The following is a 21,444-nucleotide window of genomic DNA, read 5'->3' on the forward strand; positions in this document are numbered from 1 at the left end:
AGGAAAAGTATTTTATTTCTGACATGTTTCGACAAATAAGTTAGTTAAAAAGACTATTATATGTGCTCAAATTTTCTACTAGTGTACCGATGTAGCCATCTTTATCTTGACTTTACCGCATTAAATATAGTGTCAGGAAACGTTATCTTGACTTTTTCAATGGCTTTTGTTGTGTGATATCACGCTGCAGCAAGTTAAGTCAAGATAAACTTGACTACATCTGTATATGTTGTGAAGTATGGAATTTGCAAAGAGTAGATCTCATAGACTACAGCGGCATAGACGATGCCCTTGGGATTTTCCTCTAAAAGTATTTTATGACATATTGTGGCACTAAATAACCCTTTCTCAAAATCCACGGGGGCCCCAGCAGTTAGATTCCCACCGATCAATGTCTTATGACTTGTCTTATTGACGTTATACAAACACTTTTGTGGGAAAACTTCCGTAATGACTGCATTCAGTTTTCCCTGCAGGTAATATAGATTCAACGGTAAATTTATGCTTACATTTGTTTTAGTCATTTCTCTTTTTTTTTTTAAGCTGGCTGTACTTATTAGTTTCCTAGGGACAGATGCCAAAAGTGACTGGTTACTGTCAAAGCAAATTCCCATCTTCTTGCATAGTTACTTAGCTCACATGCCATTACCCTGTGTCAACGAACTGCCAACCTGTCAACTGGCCATTTCAATCTACGGTACTTACATCAAATGACTGTCTTAGCAGAGGTAACCGACACAGAAGTACATTGCAAATTGTGGGTGCCCTGGTAATTTAGATATGCTGCATGAAGTGGTGGGGTAGAAGGTGTTATACAGAAGTTGCATTTCCATGATAGAAGATTGAAATTATTTAAAGGCTATGTAAACCTTTGAAAATTATTGATTTTTTTTAAAATAAAAATGTCTATCAGTGCGTTTGGTGCAACTTTTAAATTAGTCTTTGTTAAAAATTATTTGAACTTTTTGAGATACAGCTACTCTGTATCCTGTATGCAGAGGAGCTGTATCGTTCGCTGAATCCTGTACCCAGGACTCAGTGACAGAGGATCCACCTGTTATCCATCACATCTAAGTTCATAACGTAGATGTGATAGATTACAGGTGGATCCTGCGTGACCCGCTGACACTGAACCCGTCCGGTCCAGGGGACTGACAGATTCAGGTCCTATTGAAAGATACAGCTGCTCTGTATAAAGTATACAGAGCAGCTGTATCTCAAAAAGTTAAAATAATTGATTGACATTTTTATTTAAAAAAATCACTTTCAAAGGTTTCCATAGCCTTTAATACAATATGTTTTTGTATATATAGATGAGTTATTACAACATTGCACATGTAAAGCCATTGTAAATATATTTGTGGTCTTTTTTATACATTTTTTAGAGGCGGCTCGGGGATGCTGCAAAAAAAGCCATCAGCAAATTGCAAGTCAGAACCATCAAAAAAGGAGATAAGGTAATAATGTTATTATTTGCACTTATTGCTATAACACTAACATATGCTAAACTAATATGGAGAACAACCAAGATCCCCCTCCTAGTCATAATCTAATCGATATGTCATATATCATATATGGGGGGCATATATAAGCCCAATACTACATGATATCACCGGTGATGACCTACAAATAGTATTGTTGTGGTATTGACTCTATTTGTAGGTCATTATTCACACTAAGGGCATGCCCCCACGTGGCGGATTTCCTCCGCAACTGTCCGCATCAATGCCGCACAGATTCTGCGGCGGATCTGCCCAAAATGTGCAGTAAATTGATGCCGACTAGCTGCTGCGGACTGCGGTAAAAGTGCTTCCCTTCTCTCTATCAGTGCAGGATAGAGAGAAGGGCCAGCACTTTCCCTAGTGAAAGTAAACGAATTTCATACTTACCGGCCGTTGTCTTGGTGACGCGTCCCTCTTTCGGCATCCAGCCCGACCTCCCTGGATGACGCGGCAGTCCATGTGACCGCTGCAGCCTGTGATTGGCTGCAGCCGTCACTTAGACTGAAACGTCATCCTGGGAAGCCGGACTGGAGACAGAAGCAGGGAGTTCTCGGTAAGTATGAACTTCTATTTTTTTTACAGGTTGCTGTATATTGGGATCGGTAGTCACTGTCCAGGGTGCAGAAACAGTTACTGCCGATCGCTTAACTCTTTCAGCACCCTGGACAGTGACTATTTACTGACGTCTCCTAGCAACGCTCCCGTAATTACGGGAGCCCCATTGACTTCCTCAGTCTGGCTGTAGACCTAGAAATACATAGGTCCAGCCAGAATGAAGAAATGTCATGTCAAAAAAGCAAGACGCATCCGCAGCACACATAACATGTGCATGACAGCTGCGGACTTCATTGCGGAAATTAGAATCTCCATTGAAGTCAATGGAGAAATTCCGCCATGAGTCCGCAACCAGTCCGCCACAACTCCGCAACTGCCCTAGCATGCTGCGGACACCAAATTCCGCTCCGCAGCCTATGCTCCGCAGCAGAATTTTTGCGCATCGTCTAAACGAACACTGCGAAATAAAAGTGGAAGTCAATGGACAAACGCCTCCGCTGCGGATTAACGCTGCGGAGTGTCCGGTGCGGAATTCAAGAGGAATTCCGCCACGTGTGGCTTTGCCCTAACACATGGTTAACATTGAATATGCTTATAAGCTACCTCAAGATTCCCAGACCTGTAAAGTAAAAATGTAGCCAATTTACATTTAAGATGTGTTCTGTTTCCATGTTTTAACCTGGCCATGGATGTATTGATTTCCCTGCCAACATGATATATCAACATAATTACAGATATTGGTCATTTCTTTGGTGCTGAAACGATCAATGCCAAGCAACGAACTGCCCGTGTATGTTGTCAGTAAAGTCTTTACAATTGTACAAGAACAGCATTACTATTAATATTATTCTCTGTCCCTTTTATACCATGCGATATTCTTTTTATTTTTTACAATGGGAGTCAATGGCAGACGTATGCAATTGTATAGGCATACGGCTGCATACATCTGGTGCATAGGTTCAGCAAGCTTACACGCTGAGTAGATGGCCCGAACACAAGGTTTATGGGAACTTGATACCCCACATAATGTGTGTTGACCGACTAGTGTATGTCAAAGCTGTGAATTGATGATTAGCATGCCACTGTGATCGCAATTCCACATGGATTGTCACCCTACTTTTCCAGGCTCCAGAATGACAAATCTGTCTTGTCGTGAAGTAATACAGTCATTTTTTGTTAATCCAGTATAAATGACAACTGACAGGTGCTGGATTGTCAAATAATCTGGATTATAGGATGGTCATAGAAACGTATGTTAAAGGGGTGGACTCATAAACACAGCCCCTGTCTATATTCACTATTAAGGCGTGTCATAGAAGGGGGTTGGTATACCGCTCAGGACCCCCTCTACAACCTAGAATAGATCTGTAAGAGCGGCTCCCACTCCAGTCATCCAGGTATTATCTGAATGGTCAGAGACGGACATGTAGCCTGTGCAACATGTTCAGCTGCACAAGGGCCCATAGTAGGGAGGGGGCCCCTTCCGGCCACATGGAGGCGTCTCTCTCTATTTTCCATAGTGTTTTACTTCGCTTGCCCCCCCTTCTCACACTCTCTGAGATTACACAGGCACCCCATCATCCCAGTCAGCCAATTGCAGGGACAATGATTGTCTGAGCTGCTCTGTGATTTGCTGATAGCTGATGATTTAATACTTGCGTGCTTGACCAGACTACAACCCCAGATAGGTGTATGCTGGTGGAAGGAGGCCCACATGTTGTTTTTGAACAGAGGCCCTCAGTTGTCTGTGTCCGCCCCTGTAAATGGCGGCCATATAATACTACATTTCCCCTGCAGCGACCACTGTGGCAAAATCAGCGGTTTCCTGGGAACCAACGATCTGCTGATCGCCACGGCGGCTCCAATCTTAAAGAGGTAGTCTCTGATGAGGCAACCACTGTGAATTCACTTCTTAGAATAGAAAACCTTCAGGAGAAAAATACCAAATTAAAACGTGTGCTCAAAACATTCTGCAATATATGAATCACAGAAATGGGATCAACATTACATTTATACCACAGTGTAGGACAGGGCGATTTTGCCCAAAAATAAAATCTCGATTTTTTTTTTTTTTACAACACTAAGAGCGATTTTCGATTTGAATCTCGATTTCCTTATTTTTTTTTCAGTTTATTTAACAGTAATACCAAGAGATAATTTAATAAATAATTGTATTTATATAAATTGATTTTTAACATATATTGCTATAATTGTACGTAACAACTTTTAACCTCTGCAAATACTTTATCAGAAATATTATTGGAAAAATTTATATCTAATTGATAATAACTTCTGTGTTCCCCGGCAAGGAACAGGTTAACAGAATCTATAATGAATTATGCACTTTGTGCACTAACATCCCCCTCTGCCCGTCACCACCTCTGCTGGTCCCCGACATTGCAGGCGAGAGCAGTGTAAATTGCAGCAGGGCCAGGCAGATAGCGCCGAGCGGGCACCCTGGGGAGAGCTTACATTATAGGACCCTGTGCAGTACCAGCCCCACGATGGTGTGTTAAATAAATGACATTAAGGCCCGATTCACACGACCGTGATTGGACTGTGAAAAACGGTTCGTGTGTCAGCCGGATTTCCCGGCCTGACCACGGTACATGTGAACGGGACTCCTGGCATCATAGTCGCTTAGGCTACAGTCACACAACAGTGAAAAAAAATGGCCATTGATCAATTGTCAGTTTTTCATGTCCATTTTGCATCAGTGCCTCTCCAAATGGATTTCCTTTGTCAGGGTTTTTTTTTGTCCCAATCCCCTGAAAACACCACAGTGCCCATGTAGATAGTGCCGCAATGTCCATGTAGATAGTGCTGCCATGGTCCCCACATATAGTGCCCACATATAGTGACACAGTGCCCATTTATAATGACATAGTGCCACCCCCCTTTATAGTGCCACACACCTTTGCACCCCCACCCCCTTTTAGATCGCACCCCATGTATTGCACGCCCCCCCATGTTTCGCACCCACACCCCCCTTGTAGATCGCAGCACCACCCACACCCCACTTGTAGATTGCAGCACCACCCCTCCTTGTAGATCGCACCCCCACTTGAAGATCGCACCCCCACTTGTAGATCACAGCACCACCCCCCTCCCTTGTATATCGCACCCCCATCTCCTCTTGTAGATCGCAGCACCCCCCGCCTTGTAGATCACAGCACCACCCACCCTTGTAGATCGCAGCACCACATGTAGATCACACCCCCACCCCCTTGTAAATCGCACACCCCCATCCTTCTTGTAGATAGCGCTAGTGTAGCTGCCACTAGGAGCTGAATCCCCTGCCAGAGGTTGCCGAAGCTCTGACGGCGATACAGCTCCTGGTGGGAGCTACAGTGGCGCTATCTACAAGAAGGGGTGGGGGGATTTACAAGGGGGTGTGCAATTTACAAGGGGGGTTGGTGGTGCGATCTGCAAGGGGAGTGGTGCAAACTACAAGAGTGGGTGGTGGTGCGATCTGCAAGGGGGTGTGCGATCTGCAAGGGGTGGTGCGATCTATAAGATGAGGTAGTATCTACAGGGCAGTGCGGCTATATACTAGGGGTCCCTGCTACCCCACGGAGCTGCTGTATAATTTTGTTCAGTACAGAAGAGCAGCTCTGTGGGGAAGCAGGAACAGAATGGGGCGCAGCTTTGTCAGACGGGGCGGACCAGGCAGAGGCGAAGCGGAGTTGAGCGGTGCTAGTCGGCAGCACATCTTCCTGTGTAAACAGGAAGATGTGCTGCCGACATAATGGAAATGCATTGGGACGAACGATCGTAGTAACGATCGCACATCCCCATACATAACAGATTATTGGTCCCTGTGACAGGAGCAAACGAGCGCCGATCACCGAGCTGTCTCGATGATCGGCACTCATTTTTACGGCCGATATGGGGCCATGTAAAGGGACCCTTAGTTTTGGGAATAAGTGTAGCGAAAAGCAATAGATACACAGCGAGAGGTTTTGTATAAGTAGCATCACAGTAGTAGTAGTAATAATAACCTACATATAGAGCCAATATATTCCGCAGCTCCTTATAATCAATGGAGGCAGTAAACTTACAAAATTACAAATTATGAAAACTAACGATCATCAATAAACAATAAGGGCCCATAATAGTTTACAATCTGAACATTGTAGCATGTAACATGTCCATTTTCAATGTCTTTTGCTATAATGATTTGTAGAATGCACATAAAGTTTCAGTTTTACCAGGAATCTGATGCAATAGTAGACTTTTTGTGATTGTGTCTTTTTATTTGTTATGTGATAAGTAAGAGAGAGTCATCCGTTCTTCCACCTCTCCGTATGGATACGAAGGAATTGATATAAACACTTATAATTCTTGCTGTCTTTGTTACAGGAGACGGAGCCAGATTTTGATAACTGCGCTGTATGTATTGAAGGATATAAATCTAACGATGTTGTCCGAATCTTGCCGTGCCGGTGAGTTGATGCATTGCTGGCACAGCTTATATCAGCATGTTCACTGGAAAGCATGCCAAGCTCCGACATATCTTACGAGTTGAAACAGTGCAGACTTTGTAGATAATAAAATAAGATTGCAGTTTTCTTTTATATCTATAGGCTGACTGAATTGGCTGACAATTTTATTTTAGTATCCTCTTCAAATGGATTGTCCAGAATTAGAAAACTATGGCTGCTTTCTTTCAGGAACAGCACCACATCTGTCCATGGGTTGTGTCTGGTATTGCAGCTTAGCTCTATTGAAATGAATGGAGCTGAGCTTCAATACAACACACAACCTGTGAACAGGTGTAATGCTGTTTTACGAAGAAAGCAGCCATGTTTTCTGATCCTGGGCAACCCATTTATGCAGGGTAGAATTGATTTTACAATTTTGGGCAATCAGTATAATTCTACAACCTGTTAAGCACTGCTGCTATTTTAGATTTAGCTACTGTTGGCATATACACAGGAAAAATCTCCCGACAGATATGACTTCAATGGGCATATGATATGATCTATGACAGACGTGTGCAACAGTAAGGGTATGTTCACACGCAGTGTTTTCAGACGTTTTTCGGGGCGTAAGCAAAAAACGCTTGATTCTTAAAAAACGGCTGAAAATAAGAGGCTGTTTCCCCTTGAAAATAACTCTGTATTTTACAGCCGTTTTTAGTTTGCCGTGTGAACATATACCCTAAGGCCTAGTTTACACAAAGTTTTTTGCAGGCAGATTTTTTACTTTCCAGCATGAACACTTTTTTTACCCATTTTCTGTGGTGTTTTTTTTTGCACTTGGCCATTAAATTAAATGCACAAGCCGCTGCAAAAAAAAACGCTCCAAACGAGCGCCTCATGTTTTTTCTGCCTCCCTTTGATTTCAGTGGAAGGCGAGAGCAGGAAACACTTGAAAAATGATCATGCCGCTTTTTTTCCGCGAGCGGTTATAAGCCGCCTGAAAAAAATAGTCTCTGCCTCCCATTGAAATCAATACAGGGCGATTTGGGCTGTTTTTTATGCTGATTCCGACGCGGTTTCTATATCAAAACCAGCACCAAAAAACTCTGTGTGAACTGACCCTAAAGGCATACAACTGTTTATAGGTTCGGTGGGACTTAGAAAAGCACATTATGTGGTGTGAATATTGACTTAACTGCACTTTTCATACCTTATGACCTAAAGAGTTATTTCTATCTTATAAAGTGATGGCATGTCACTAGGATATCCCCACTATATGATCGTTGGGGGTCTGATCTCAGGGACTCCCACCAATCTTGAGAATGATAGGGGCCACAGTGCTGGTTTAGCGTTGCGGACCCTTCTAAGTTTTTCCTGCACAGTGGTGCTCCTGGCACGCAGTGCTAAATCAGCGCTGCAGCCCCTTTATTCTCAAAATCGGTCGGGTCCAATAGGTCAGGCTCCCACCGACCATCAAGTAAAGGCATATCTAAGCGATATTCCATCACTATGTAAGATGCTAATACCCTTTTAACAGTCTACTACTTTTTCTTGTTTCAATTGTCTTTCCACTTAAAGGGGCTTTCCCATCGTAGACATTTATGACATATCCACAGGATATGTCATAAATGTCAGCTAGATGCGGGTCCCACCTCTGGGACCAGCACCTATCTCTAGAACGGGGCCCCCTAAACCCCATTCTAGCTATTTGTACTCACGCTGACTGCTGGCAACTTAATGATTACATTGTCGGGAGCAGGGCCGGCCTTAGGATAGATGGCGCCCCTTGCAAAATTATCTTTCGGCGCCCCACCCCATCATTTAAAAAAAGTGCCCCATAAAAAAATTATAATGCCCCTTTAGTGCCCCCATACAGTATAATAATAATATTTAATAATATAATATGTTACAACCCCTTCAAGGACACAGCATTTTGTCCTCTAATTGTGCCCACAGTATTATGCCCCCTGTAGTACCCTACACAGTATAATGTCCGCTTAGTGGCCTCCACACAGTAAAGTGCCCCCTGTAAATTTTGCCATACAGCCTCTCCCTGTAGACAGTGCCATAATCCCCCATCTCCTCCTTGTAGATCGTGCCATACAAATCCCCCCAATCTCCCCCTTGTAGACAGTGCCCCCAAACAAAAACAAAAATTGTACTCGCCTAGGCCCCACAACGATGAGCTGCTGCACGACGGGATCCTGTAGCCTAGTACAGAGTTTCCCAACGTTTTCGGACTCGACGCAGCACTGGAAAAATAAAATTTCCTCAGGGCACCCCTACTAAAAATTGTTTTACGAGAAAGACAGAAAACGGCTAAAAAAAAAAAAGCACTACACTTGTAGGGTATGTTTACACATGTGTTTTTGTAAGGCAAAAAACATTTGCCTCAAAATTCCTTCAGGGATTTTGAATTGTCATCATGGTTTGACTTTGTTTTTGTGTTTTTTCTTAAGCCGTTGAAGCTAATGCAATAGACGCAGAAAAAAAAGCTCCAAACAGGCGCCACAGGTATTTTCTGCCTCCTATTAATTTCAATTGGAGATCAGAGGTGGAAACCACTTGAAGACCATCAGCCCCCTACTCACAGTAAAATGACCATCAGCCCGCCACTAACAGTAAAATGACCATCAGCCCCCCACTCACAGTAAAATGACCATCAGCCCCCCACTCACAGTAAAATGACCATCAGCCCACCACTCACAGATTCCCCCTGTAGGTAGCGCCACACAGCCCCTTGTAGGTAGCGCCACACAGCCCCTTGTAGGTAGCGCCACACAGCCCCCTTGTAGGTAGCGCCACACAGCCCCCTTGTAGGTAGTGCCACACAGCCCCCTTGTAGGTAGTGCCACACAGCCCCCTTGTAGGTAGCGCCACACAACCTCATTGTAGGTAGCGGCACACAGCCCCCTTGTAGATAGCGCCACACAGCCCCTTGTAGATAGCGCCACACAGCCCCCTTGTAGATAGCGCCACACAGCCCCCTTGTAGATAGTGCCAAATAGCCCCCTTGTAGATAGTGCCAAATAGCCCCCTTGTAGGTAGTGCCACACAGCCCCCTTGTAGATAGCGCCACACAGCCCCCTTGAAGATAGCGCCACACAGCACTCTTGTAGATAGCGCCACACAGCCCCCTTGTAGATAGCGCCACACTTCCCCCTTGTAGATGGTGCCACACAGCCCCCTTGTAGATAGCGCAACACAGCCCCCTGTAGAGAGTGCCACACAGCCCCCTGTAGATAGCGCAACACAGCCCCCTGTAGAGAGTGCCACACAGCCCCCTGTAGAGAGTGCCACACAGCCCCCTGGTAGGGAGTGCCACACAGCCCCCTGGTAGGGAGTGCCACACAGCCCCCTGGTAGGGAGTGCCACACAGCCCCCTGGTAGGGAGTGCCACACAGCCCCCTGGTAGGGAGTGCCACACAGCCCCCTGGTAGGGAGTGCCACACAGCCCCCTGGTAGGGAGTGCCACACAGCCCCCTTGATGGTAGGGAGTGCCACACAGCCCCCTTGATGGTAGGGAGTGCCACACAGCCCCCTTGATGGTAGTGCCACACAGCCCACAGCCCCCTTGTTGATAGTGCCACACAGCCCCCTTCTAGGTAGTGCCACACATAACACAGCCCCCTTCTAGGTAGTGCCACACAGCCCCCTTGTAGATAGCAACCCTCCCTTCATGTAGATCGCTCCACTGTAGCTCCCTGAAGGAGCGGAATCCCCGTTTGGCCGGGGATTCCACTCCTGGAGCGCTCCTTGATGTCTCTATCCAACGCTGTGGACGGGGATTCCGCTTCAGGAGTTTCCCCTGATGTCACTGTCCATATATAGACAGAGACATCAAGGAGCGTTCCAGGAGCAGAATCCCCGGCCACACGGGTATTCCGCTCCTTCAGGGAGCTACAGTGGCACTAGTAGATAGCAGAGCAGGGAGATACCTCCCTACTCTGCTATAGTGTCGTCGCTACCGCTGTAGCAGCAGCTGCTAGCGACGCCACCACCCTCATGCCTGGTGTCGCCGCTAGCAGCTGCTATGGCTGCTACAGTGGTAGCGACGGCCACTGAGTGAAGGAGCGCCCGGGCGAAAAGGCGACTGCTGAGTCGCCGGGCCCAGCCGCTTCTGAAACAAGCAGGGAAAGGGAGCCAGCACATCGCCCCCTTCCACCTGCTGGAGTGATGTGCCCTGTGCGAAGGCACAGGTCGCACACCCCTAAGGCCGGCCCTGGTACTGAAGCTATGCTGCTACCGTAACTGCCATTCACTACAATGGGAGTTACAGAAACAGTTTAGCTCAGCGAGTTACGCTGTTTCTATAACTCCCAACCATGTAATCAGGAAGTGGCCGGGGAGTCAGCGTAAGCACAAATAGTTAAAATGGGGGCCTCGTTCTACAGGGTGGGCCATTTATATGGATACACCTAAATAAAATGGGAATGGTTCGTGATATTAACTTCCTGTTTGTGGCACATTAGTATATGGGAGGGGGGAAACTTTTCAAGCTGGGTGTTGACCATGGCGGCCATTTTGAAGTCGGCCATTTTGTATCCAACTTTAGTTTTTTCAATGGGAAGAGGGTCATGTGACACATCAAACTTATCGAGAATTTCACAAGAAAAACAATGGTGTGCTTGGTTTTAACGTTACTTTATTCTTTCATGAGTTATTTACAAGTTTCTGACCACTTATAAAATGTGTTCAAAGTGCTGCCCATTGTGTTGGATTGTCAATGCAACCCTCTTCTCCCACTCTTGACACACTGATAGTAACACCGCAGAAGAAATGCTAGCACAGGCTTCCAGTATCCGTAGTTTCAGTTGCTGCACATCTCGTATCTTCACAGCATAGAAAATTGCCTTCAGATGACCCCAAAGATAAAAGTCTAAGGGGGTCAAATTGGGAGACCCTGGGGGCCATTCAACTGGCCCACGACGACCAATCCACTTTCCAGGAAACTGTTCATCTAGGAATGCTCGGACCTGACACCCATAATGTGGTGGTGCACCATCTTGCTGGAAAATCTCAGGGAACGTACCAGCTTCAGTGCATAAAGAGGGAAACACATCATCATGTAGCAATTTCAGATATCCCGTGGCCTTGAGGTTTCCATTGATGAAGAATGGCCCCACTATCTTTGTACCCCACATACCACACCATACCATCAATGTTTGTGTTCCAACAGTCTTGGAATGATCTATCCAATGTGGGTTAGTGTCAAACCAATAGCGGTGGTTTTGTTTCTTAACTTCACCATTCACATAAAAGTTTGCCTCATCACTGAATAAAATGTTCTGTGTAAACTGAGGGTCCTGTTCCAATTTTTGTTTTGCCTAATCTGCAAATTCAGTGCGCCGATCTGGGTCATCCTCGTTGAGATGCTGCAGCAGCTGGAGTTTGTAAGGGTGCCATTTTGAGTAGCTAATATCCGCCGAAGGGATGTTCGACTGATGCCACTCTCCAGTGACATGCGGCGAGTGCTACGCTGTGGGCTCTTGCTGAATAAAGCTAGGACAGCCACTGATGTTTCTTCATTAGTGACAGTTTTCATGCGTCCACATTTGGGCAAATCCAATACTGAACCAGTTTCACGAAACTTGGCAAGCAGTTTGCAAACTGTAGCATGGGAGATGGGTGGTCTCGTAGGGTGTCTTGCATTGAAATCTGCTGCAATGACCCGGGTACTGCGTTCACCAGACATCAACACAATTTCTATCTGCTCCTCACGTGTTAACCTCTGCGACATGTCAATGGCTGTAAACAAAGAGAAGCTTGTAAATAACTCATGAAAGAATAAAGTAACGTTAAAACCAAGCACACCATTGTTTTTCTTGTGAAATTCTCGATAAGTTTGATGTGTCACATGACCCTCTTCCCATTGAATAAACTAAAGTTGGATACAAAATGGCCGACTTCAAAATGGCCGCCATGGTCAACACCCAGCTTGAAAAGTTTCCCCCCTCCCATATACTAATGTGCCACAAACAAGAAGTTAATATCACCAACCATTCCCATTTTATTTAGGTGTATCCATATAAATGGCCCACCCTGTAGAGATAGTTGCAGGTTCCAGAGGTGGGACCCACATCTATCTGACATTTATGACATATCCTGTGGATATAGCAGAAAAATAAATGGCGACAGTACACTGCGGACACTAATGCCACCTAAACCACTAAATATAAATAAATATGCACTAAAGCTAAATCTACTTATAATAGGGAGGTTCTTAGTGCACATTTTGATCAAAAAGTGTTTGCCCACCTGCCACGACAAGGCGACCTCTGTAAGGTGGGAAACTACGCTGCACATACACCCAGAACTGGGACTAAGCCTACATATATACCTGGGGATGGTAGAATCCAGCACTGAACTAATTAAAATCACCCAGGGCATAATGGGAGGAGTGCAAGATCAAAAATGGAGGCAGTCACTAACCCCACATATATGGATCACATAAACAACAATAATTTGAGCAGCACATTCCAACTAAATGATATAAAATGTGTATGCAGGTGCCGGAACACCTGTGACTGCAAATATACAGCAGAAAAAGAAATGGCGACAGCACACTGCGGACACTAATGCCACCTAAACCACTAAATATAAATAAATATGCACTAAAGCTAAATCTACTTATAATAGGGAGGTTCTTAGTGCACATTTTGATCAAAAAGTGTTTGCCCACCTGCCACGACATATCCTGTGGATATGTCATAAATGTCCCTCATGGGTAAACCCCTTTAAATAGACACCTTAAATAAATGCATGGTTTGCTGAAAATTGTGAACAGTGTCTAAAAGCTAAAAAAAAAACTACAAAATATTATTTACTATATACACTATATCAGTAAAAGTTTTGGGACACACCTCTAAATAATTGAAGTCAGGTGTTTAATTCAGCCCTCGTGCCACATGTGTATAAAATCTAGACTCTAGCCATGCAGTATGCCTTTACTAACATTTGTGAAGGAATGGGTCGTTCTAAAGAGCTCACTGAATTCCATTGTGGCACTGTAATGGTATGTGCACATGTAAACTGCATTTACGTCTGAAATTACGGAGCTGTTTTCAGGAGAAAACAGCTCCGTAATTTCAGACGTAATTGCTCGTACTCGCATTTTGCGAGGCGTCATTGACGGCCGTAATTTAGAGCTGTTCTTCATTGAAGTCAATGAAAAACGGCTCAAATTACGTCCAAAAAAGTGTCCTGCACTTCTTTGACGAGGCAGTCATTTTACGCGTCGTCGTTTGACAGCTGTCAAACGACGACGCGTAAATTACAGGTCGTCGGCACAGTACGTCGGCAAACCCATTCAAATGAATAGGCAGATGTTTGCCGACGTATTGGAGCCGTATTTTCAGGCGTAAATCGTGGCATAATACGCCTCGTTTACGCCTGAAAATAGGTCGTGTGAACCCAGCCTAATAGGATGCGTAGTAACGAGTCAGCCCGTGAAATTTCTTCCCTCCTAGATATTCCCTGATCAACTGTAAGTGGTATTATTGCAAAGTGGAAGAGTTTAGGAAACGCGGCAACTCAGCCACAAAGGGGCAGACCACATAAAATTACAGAGCAGGGTCTCCAAGATATGAGGCGCATAGTACATAAGAGTCGCCAATGCTCTGCTAACTCAATAATTGCACAGTTCCAATTCTCCTCTGGCATTAACCTCTGAACAAAAACTGTGCAACATGAGCTTCATGGCATAGGTTTCCATGGCTGATCAGCTGCATGTAAGTCTTACATTACCAAGCAAAATGCCAATCGTCAGATGGAGTGGTGTAAAGAACGCGGCCACTGGACTCTGGAGCAGTGGAAATGTGTTCTGTAGACTGACGAATCACTCTTCTCCATCTGGCAGTCTAATGGACAAGTCTAGGTTTGGCGAATGGCAGGAGAACATTACCTGCCTGACTGCGTTGTGCCAACTGTAAAGTTTGGTGGAGGAGGGATAAAGCTATGGAGTTGTTTTTCAAGGGTTTCTCCTAGGCACCTTAGTTTTAATGAAGGTAACACTTAAAGGGGTTTTCCCATTTTGGACATGTATAGCAAATCCACAGGATATGCCATAAAAGTCTGACAGATGCAGGTCCCAACTCTGGGACCCGCACCTAGCTCTTGAACAGGGCCCCATAAACCCATTCTAGCTTACTCCGCTCCACTGACTTCCGGCCACTTCCTGGTTAGATGGTTGGGAGTAACGGAAACAGCCGAGTCTCTCGCTGAGCTACGCTGTTTCCGTAACTCCCGTAGAAGTGAATGGGAGTTACTGAAACAGCATAGCACGCTGTTTCCTGAACTCGGTAGCTACGAAAACAACGTAGCTCGTCGTGCTATGCTGTTTCCGTGACTCCCATTCAGTTCTATCGGAGTTACGAAAACAGCGTAGCTCAGTGAGCTTGACTTTCCGTAACTCTTGACCTCCTAACCAGGATGTGGCTGGGAGGCAGTGGGAGTCAAGTAAACTGGAACGGGGTTTAGGGCACCCGTTCTAAAGATACGTGCAGGTCCCAGGGGTGGGACCCGCATCTATCTGACTTTTATGGCATGGTTAGGTGAGGCCCACCATGATAAGGTTTGGTAAGAGAGTTTGGTGTTGAAGAACTTGACTGGCCTGCACAAAGCCCTGACCTCTATACCATCGGACACCTTTGGAATGAACTAGAATGAAAATTGTGAGTCAGGCCCTCTCGTCCAACATCAGTGTCTGACCTCAGGATAAATGGACAAAAATGCTCACAGAAACACTACAAAATCTTGTAGAGAGCCTTCCCAGCAGAGTGGAAGCTGTTTTGGGGAATCAACTCCATATTAATGCCTATAGATTTAGAATGGGATGTCATAAAAGCTCCTGTAGGTGTAATGTGTAGGTGTTCCAGTACTTTGGTCCGTATAGTATATATATTATATACTATATAATATATATATTTTTATTTTTTTTACTGTCAAATCAAAAAGGATGCAAAGTATGCCATTGTATGCCTATACAGTTGCTTACGTCTCCCATTGGCTAATTGTAAATGAAATATAACTTAACATTCAGTATATGTTTTTTGTAGTCCTGAAGAGCACAGTCACCGATTCTTTTCAGTACAGTTGAGAAGAAGTATCCAGACATAAACCTGTCAAAATACTCATCTGTATACTTTTTGGAGGGTAAACAAACTTACATGCATGATGTAATGTCAAAAGGTGATGAGAACTAAAAAGTTTCACTGTGGTATCCATCACAAAGCATTGCGCAGTAAGTATTGGGGCTTATGCACGCAGCCGTATTACAGCTCCGCATAGGTGTAGGATTTTGTACAAATCTGACAGAAAAAAAATTGTGGCTTGCTCCATTAGATTGACAGAGAAAGCAACTAGAAGACTTTGGGTATATTTACATGTTTTTTGTAGTGTCATTTTTTCTACAAAATGAATGGAGTAAATGAATGGAGAGAAGTGTATGATGCTGATTGGTCACTGATTGGTCAGCGTCATACACTTCTCTCCACAACGCCCACTTGGTCAAAAGTAAAAACACGCCCAGTTGTCTATTAAGAAAGTTATTAGCATAAATCTAAAATAGGTCATAACTTGGTTAAAATAGATAGTTTTTCTAAATAGAAATCACTCCTGTTATCTACATTACAGCGCCGATCACATTATGTAGGAGATAGGGCACTTATAATGTGGTGACAGAGCCTCTTTAAGTGTGAAAGCTATTGCAATCCAAATGATCATGAGTCTATGTAATGATAATAATAAGTGCCCCCTGAAAATGAAAGGCTATGTAAAGCTCTGATGAGTATTTTTTATTTTTTAATAAACAGGTCTGGTCAGTGTGTTTAGTGTAACTTTTTAATTAGTGTTTGTTAAAAACTAGTTTTACTTTTTGAGATACAGCTACTCTGTATTCTCTATACAGAGCAGGCGTATGTAGCACTAAATCCTGTTCCCACCAGGTCCACGGGACTGGGGTTCAGTGACAGCGGGTCATGTGTATCTCTGACATGCAGGATGGAGTTGCTATCGATCACATCTAAGTTCATAACTTAGATGTGATAGATTACAGGTGGATCCTGTGTGTCAGAGACACGCGGGATCCGCTGACACTAAAACCGTCAGGTCTGCGGGACTAACGTATTCAGGTCATACAGAAAGATACAGCTGCTAAAAACTTACACCAAACATACTGACTGACCTGTTTATAAAAAAAAAAAAATTGCCTCTCAAAGGTTTACATAGCCTTTAAAGAGTCTCTGTCACCAGATTTTGCAACCCCTATCTGCTATTGCAGCAGACAGGCGCTGCAATGTAGATTACAGTAACGTTTTTATTTTTCAAAAACGAGCATTTTTGGCCAAGTTATGACCATTTTTGTAGTTATGCAAATGAGGCTTGCAAAAGTCCAAGTGGGTGTGTTTAAAAGTAAAAGTCCAAGTGGGCGTGTATTATGTGCGTACATCGGGGCGTTTTTAATACTTTCACTAGCTGGGCGTTCTGACGAGAAGTATCATCCACTTCTCTTCAGAACGCCCAGCTTCTGGCAGTGCAGATCTGTGACGTCACTCACAGGTCCTGCATCGTGACGGCCACATCGGCACCAGAGGCTACAGTTGATTCTGCAGCAGCATCAGCGTTTGCTGAAGTGCTGCAGCACATTTTGATCAAGGACTAAATTGATTGTTTATTTCTAAAACGTGAAGTCCTAATGAACGGAATGATTTCACTGGTTAGTTTTCCATTATTGGTAATGGCTCCATATAAGTGGTCCAGTTTTTTTTATTATTTACTGTACATGCCCCAATTTGTTTAGAACAGTTATCTGTATAAAAAACAATATTCCATATCATTTGTTATTTTTTGGACTTTTTTAACAGTTTAGGATTATTTAAACATTACACAACATTATTTTCTAAGATTCCTATACCAGGCGAATTTTATCTGCACCCATTTTAGCTATTTTAGCTTTCACTGGGCAGATAACTGACTCCTATCGTTTAATGCAGATTTGCCCCAAAGTGCAATGTTAGTAAATACAGTAACTAATTGTATGTAGCAACTACGATACAGGCGTATGGGGAAAGCGCAGAAGTTTACACCCAGACTGTAAATGTATCTGTTGCTGGTTACACTGAGCTCCCTTTAGATAAGTCTGGTTTTCATTCCCAAGCTATGCAGGGCTGGCTTAGAGGGGACGTAGCTGAATGAGTTATGTGTTTGTCTGTATCCGCTCCCAGCGGAAAATACTGCCAGCATTTCACTGCTTCATTTTGTAACACTGCAAATGAATGAGTCTTAAAAGTGATTTCGTTTCACTGCGAAATGCTATAAAAATATGGGTTATATAAAAAATAATAATCACAAAGATTTCACTGTGGCACAACACAAATGTATAGTTGAGGTTAGTTTTTGAGTATTATGAAGACGTCCATCTTAATAATTTGATAAATCACGGGTTTAGAATTGGGATATAATTTCTATAGTAAATGCCAGCACCATTTTTACTGCAGAATATAGGCGCAAAGTTAAAATGACTTCCGTTGAGTCTATAGCCAGGACTGTGAAAAAGGCTGTAACTTGCTTACATAGAAATTAATATAAGCAGTTTTCGACCTTACACCCACTAGCTGCTAGACACATTTATAGATCCTATGTATTCTCCCTTCTCACACATGTCCCTGTACAGCTGCACTAAGTGGCTACATTTTAACAGAGTACCTAGTATATTTGCTTACACCTTGTTAAGTGTAGAGTGCGTTCACATCTGTGTCAGGGCTCCCTTCCGACGTTACGTCGGTGCTTTCCATCAGAACGGAGCCCTGACTGACACAAACGGACTACGTGATTGATTTAGTCAAAACGACGGAACCCCTGCACAATGGAGGCAAACGGAAACCATTGGAACCGGATCCGCCTCTGGTTTCCGTTTGTGTCAGTCTGGGCTCCGTTTCGATTGAGAATTTCCATTTCCGACGCAACGTAGCCCTGACGCATATGTGAACGCAGACTTACTCTGCTTCAGTGTGTATTGTAAACTGTACAAACAGCTGAGATTTAAAGTGGTTATCTTAAAACAACAGAAATGCTGTTAATGATTGTTTTAAAGTAATTTGTTTCTATCATATACAATACCTTTATCATCTTTTTTTGCTTCCCTGTGTCCCCCTTGGTGCTGCTGCTAATCTGTGCTGCTATGGGCGAGCAGAAGCATTTTCCTTCCTCTGGACACTGACAGTATATTGCCTGTTTAAGGTGCCCATACACATCAGAATTAAGTTGGTCGAACCTACCTTCTAGCAGATATATACTGTATAATCTTGTCGAGCTCCACAAAAGTAGACCCTTTGCTACACTTCTGTTGCTAGTATAATACTGTTAATAGCTCCATAGTATGACATCATTGTCTAATGAAAGCCATCCTGCGAGCATGCAAGTAATATGTACCCCACCTCGTGGAAATGTTGGACAGCACAGAGTTGAGACGTTACAAGGAAGCTGCTCGGAATGTTGGCAATGCTTTTTAAGCTGTGGATGTTAAATCAGTACATGGAAGTTATTGCTGGAAACTGAGAATTTGCTCAGCTGCTTCACCGTCCTAGGAAACCCCACATAGTGTATAAATGAAAAACATACGTCTCCAAGGGGATCTGATACTAGCAGCAGACGCATTTACAGTGTGGGTGTGGAGATACTGTATAACGTTAGTCCCATCTGTACAGACGTAGGATATTGTTGTTGGACGCTGTCTCTACAGTACAGTTTGGCCATGTTCAGACGTGGCGGAATTTTTCCGCTGAAAATGTTGAAGCAGATTCTTTGCGAATTTGCAGCAACATTTTCATATTTGACAGGTAATTCAGATGTTGTGGATATCACCTCAGACTTGCTGCAGATTTCAGCCTTTGCAATGCAAAGGCTGAGATCCGCAGTGAAATTCCGCTTCTTCTCCGCAACATAATAGGCATGCTGCTGAGGGGAAATTCTGCACCGCAGCCTGAATTCCGCACAGTAATTTTCTGCAACGTCTGAACTAAGTTTCCTAAAAATGTATAGAAAGAAATGTAAAAAACGTCTGCTGCAGAATTCCACTGCGGACTGTCCGCAGTGGAATTCATCAGCAATTCCGCCACGTCTGAATGGCACATTATTGGTTTTCTAAAAAGACTGATGACAACAAACAGGGTTAATATCTAGATAACAGTGATTGCTCGGTCCACAGCGTTATAGGACTATTTGCTTGTTTCACCAATATGTAGCAGTAATGATGAAAAAGAAGCCTTGTTTACTCTATTTCCACTCATGTTGTAAAAATGATAATTATTTTTCAGAAAAGAAATTGTGATGCCCGATGGTTGCATCAAAGATTTCCAGATAGGCCACGTTCACACGAGACATTTGTATGATGGTTTTGACACTGAGGTATATTAAAAGCAGCAGCCAAATGTTTAATGTTAGTAAATGGGAATGTAGGAATCCATAATGACACATTCCATTATTAGCCACTGCAGTTTTTGTTATAAACTGCCCTATGATGTAAATCTAGTCTTTTTGTTCGATTTTTCCTCATTCATTTATGGTAATTGGGAGGGGAATCATTACAAAAAAATATGACCTTTTTGCCATATGGAACTCTACAGGCAGTTTTAGCAGATCTAGGTATGTTTTCTAGAAATGTGTCCGTTTCCACACCATGATGTAACTGTACGTCGCGGGAGGGAATTATGGTCTGATCCCGGACAATTAACTACTTAAATGCTGTGGTCAATAGTGATTTAAGCCGTTAGAAAGAGGGGACGAGCCCCCTCTGTCACCCTATCGGCTCCCAAGCGGCGCGATCACATGTTGTCGATGGTTGTTATAGCAGCCTGGGGGCCTAATGAAGGCCCCCAGCCAGGTCTGCTATCTTGGTGCTCCTACTAAGTCCAGGCAGAGTAATATATAAAAAAAATTTAACGTTAAACCAAAAAAACGTTTTCCCTTTTTTCTTAACTATTCTAAAATAACATTATTTAACCCGCAGGGTGTGCGAAATAAAATATAGAATAAAAAACGCTAGAATTGCTGTTTTTTTTGTCATATTAGGTACCAAACAAAATGAAATAAAAACCGATCAAAAAGTCGTAAGTACCCCAAATTGGTACCAATCAATACTACAGGTCGCCCCGCAAAAAAACAGCCTTACACCGCTCCATCAGAAAAAAAAAATAGAGTTATGGCTCTTGGAAGGCGGGGAGAAAAATATGAAAAAAATTAAAATTCCTAGGTACTGAAGGGGCTAAAGGAAATATTAAATATTGCAACCATAGTCTCATGCCCCAAAAAACGCAAGTGTGAACCTGACCTTTAGGATTTGTTATTTAAAGAGGCTCTGTCACCAGATTTTGCAACCCCTATCCGCTATTGCAGCAGATCGGCGCTGCAATGTAGATTACAGTAACGTTTTTATTTTTAAAAAACGAGCATTTTTGGCCAAGTTATGACCATTTTTGTATTTATGCAAATGAGGCTCGCAAAAGTACAACTGGGCGTGTTTAAAGTAAAAGTCCAACTGGGCGTGTATTATGTGCGTACATCGGGGCGTTTTTACTACTTCTACTAGCTGGGCGTTCTGACGAGAAGTATCATCCACTTCTCTTCAGAACGCCCAGCTTCTGGCAGTGCAGACAGCGTGTTCTCGAGAGATCACGCTGTGTTGTCACTCACAGGTCCTGCATCGTGTCGGACGAGCGAGGACACATCGGCACCAGAGGCTACAGTTGATTCTGCAGCAGCATCGGCGTTTGCAGGTAAGTCGATGTAGCTACTTACCTGCAAACGCCGATGCTGCTGCAGAATCAACTGTAGCCTCTGGTGCCGATGTGGACGACACGATGCAGGACCTGTGAGTGACGACACAGCGTGATCTCTCAAGAACACGGCTGTGTCTGCACTGCCAGAAGCTGGGCATTCTGAAGAGAAGTGGATGATACTTCTCGTCA

The 21,444-nt window shown here is 43.8% G+C and overlaps 1 protein-coding gene across 1 annotated transcript in view; it reads left to right on the forward strand.

Moving 5' to 3' along the window:
- RNF150 (ring finger protein 150) overlaps nucleotides 1–21,444 on the forward strand; it is a 239,106-nt gene that overhangs the window by 132,004 nt on the left and 85,658 nt on the right. Inside the window, exons 3-4 of the mRNA XM_075860413.1 lie at nucleotides 1,386–1,457; nucleotides 6,420–6,502. Coding sequence (XP_075716528.1) covers nucleotides 1,386–1,457; nucleotides 6,420–6,502 — 155 coding nt within the window. The remainder of the gene's footprint in view (nucleotides 1–1,385; nucleotides 1,458–6,419; nucleotides 6,503–21,444) is intronic.

Source organism: Rhinoderma darwinii, chromosome 1 (genome assembly GCF_050947455.1).
Source record: "Rhinoderma darwinii isolate aRhiDar2 chromosome 1, aRhiDar2.hap1, whole genome shotgun sequence".
NCBI classification, from domain to species: Eukaryota; Metazoa; Chordata; class Amphibia; order Anura; family Rhinodermatidae; genus Rhinoderma; species Rhinoderma darwinii.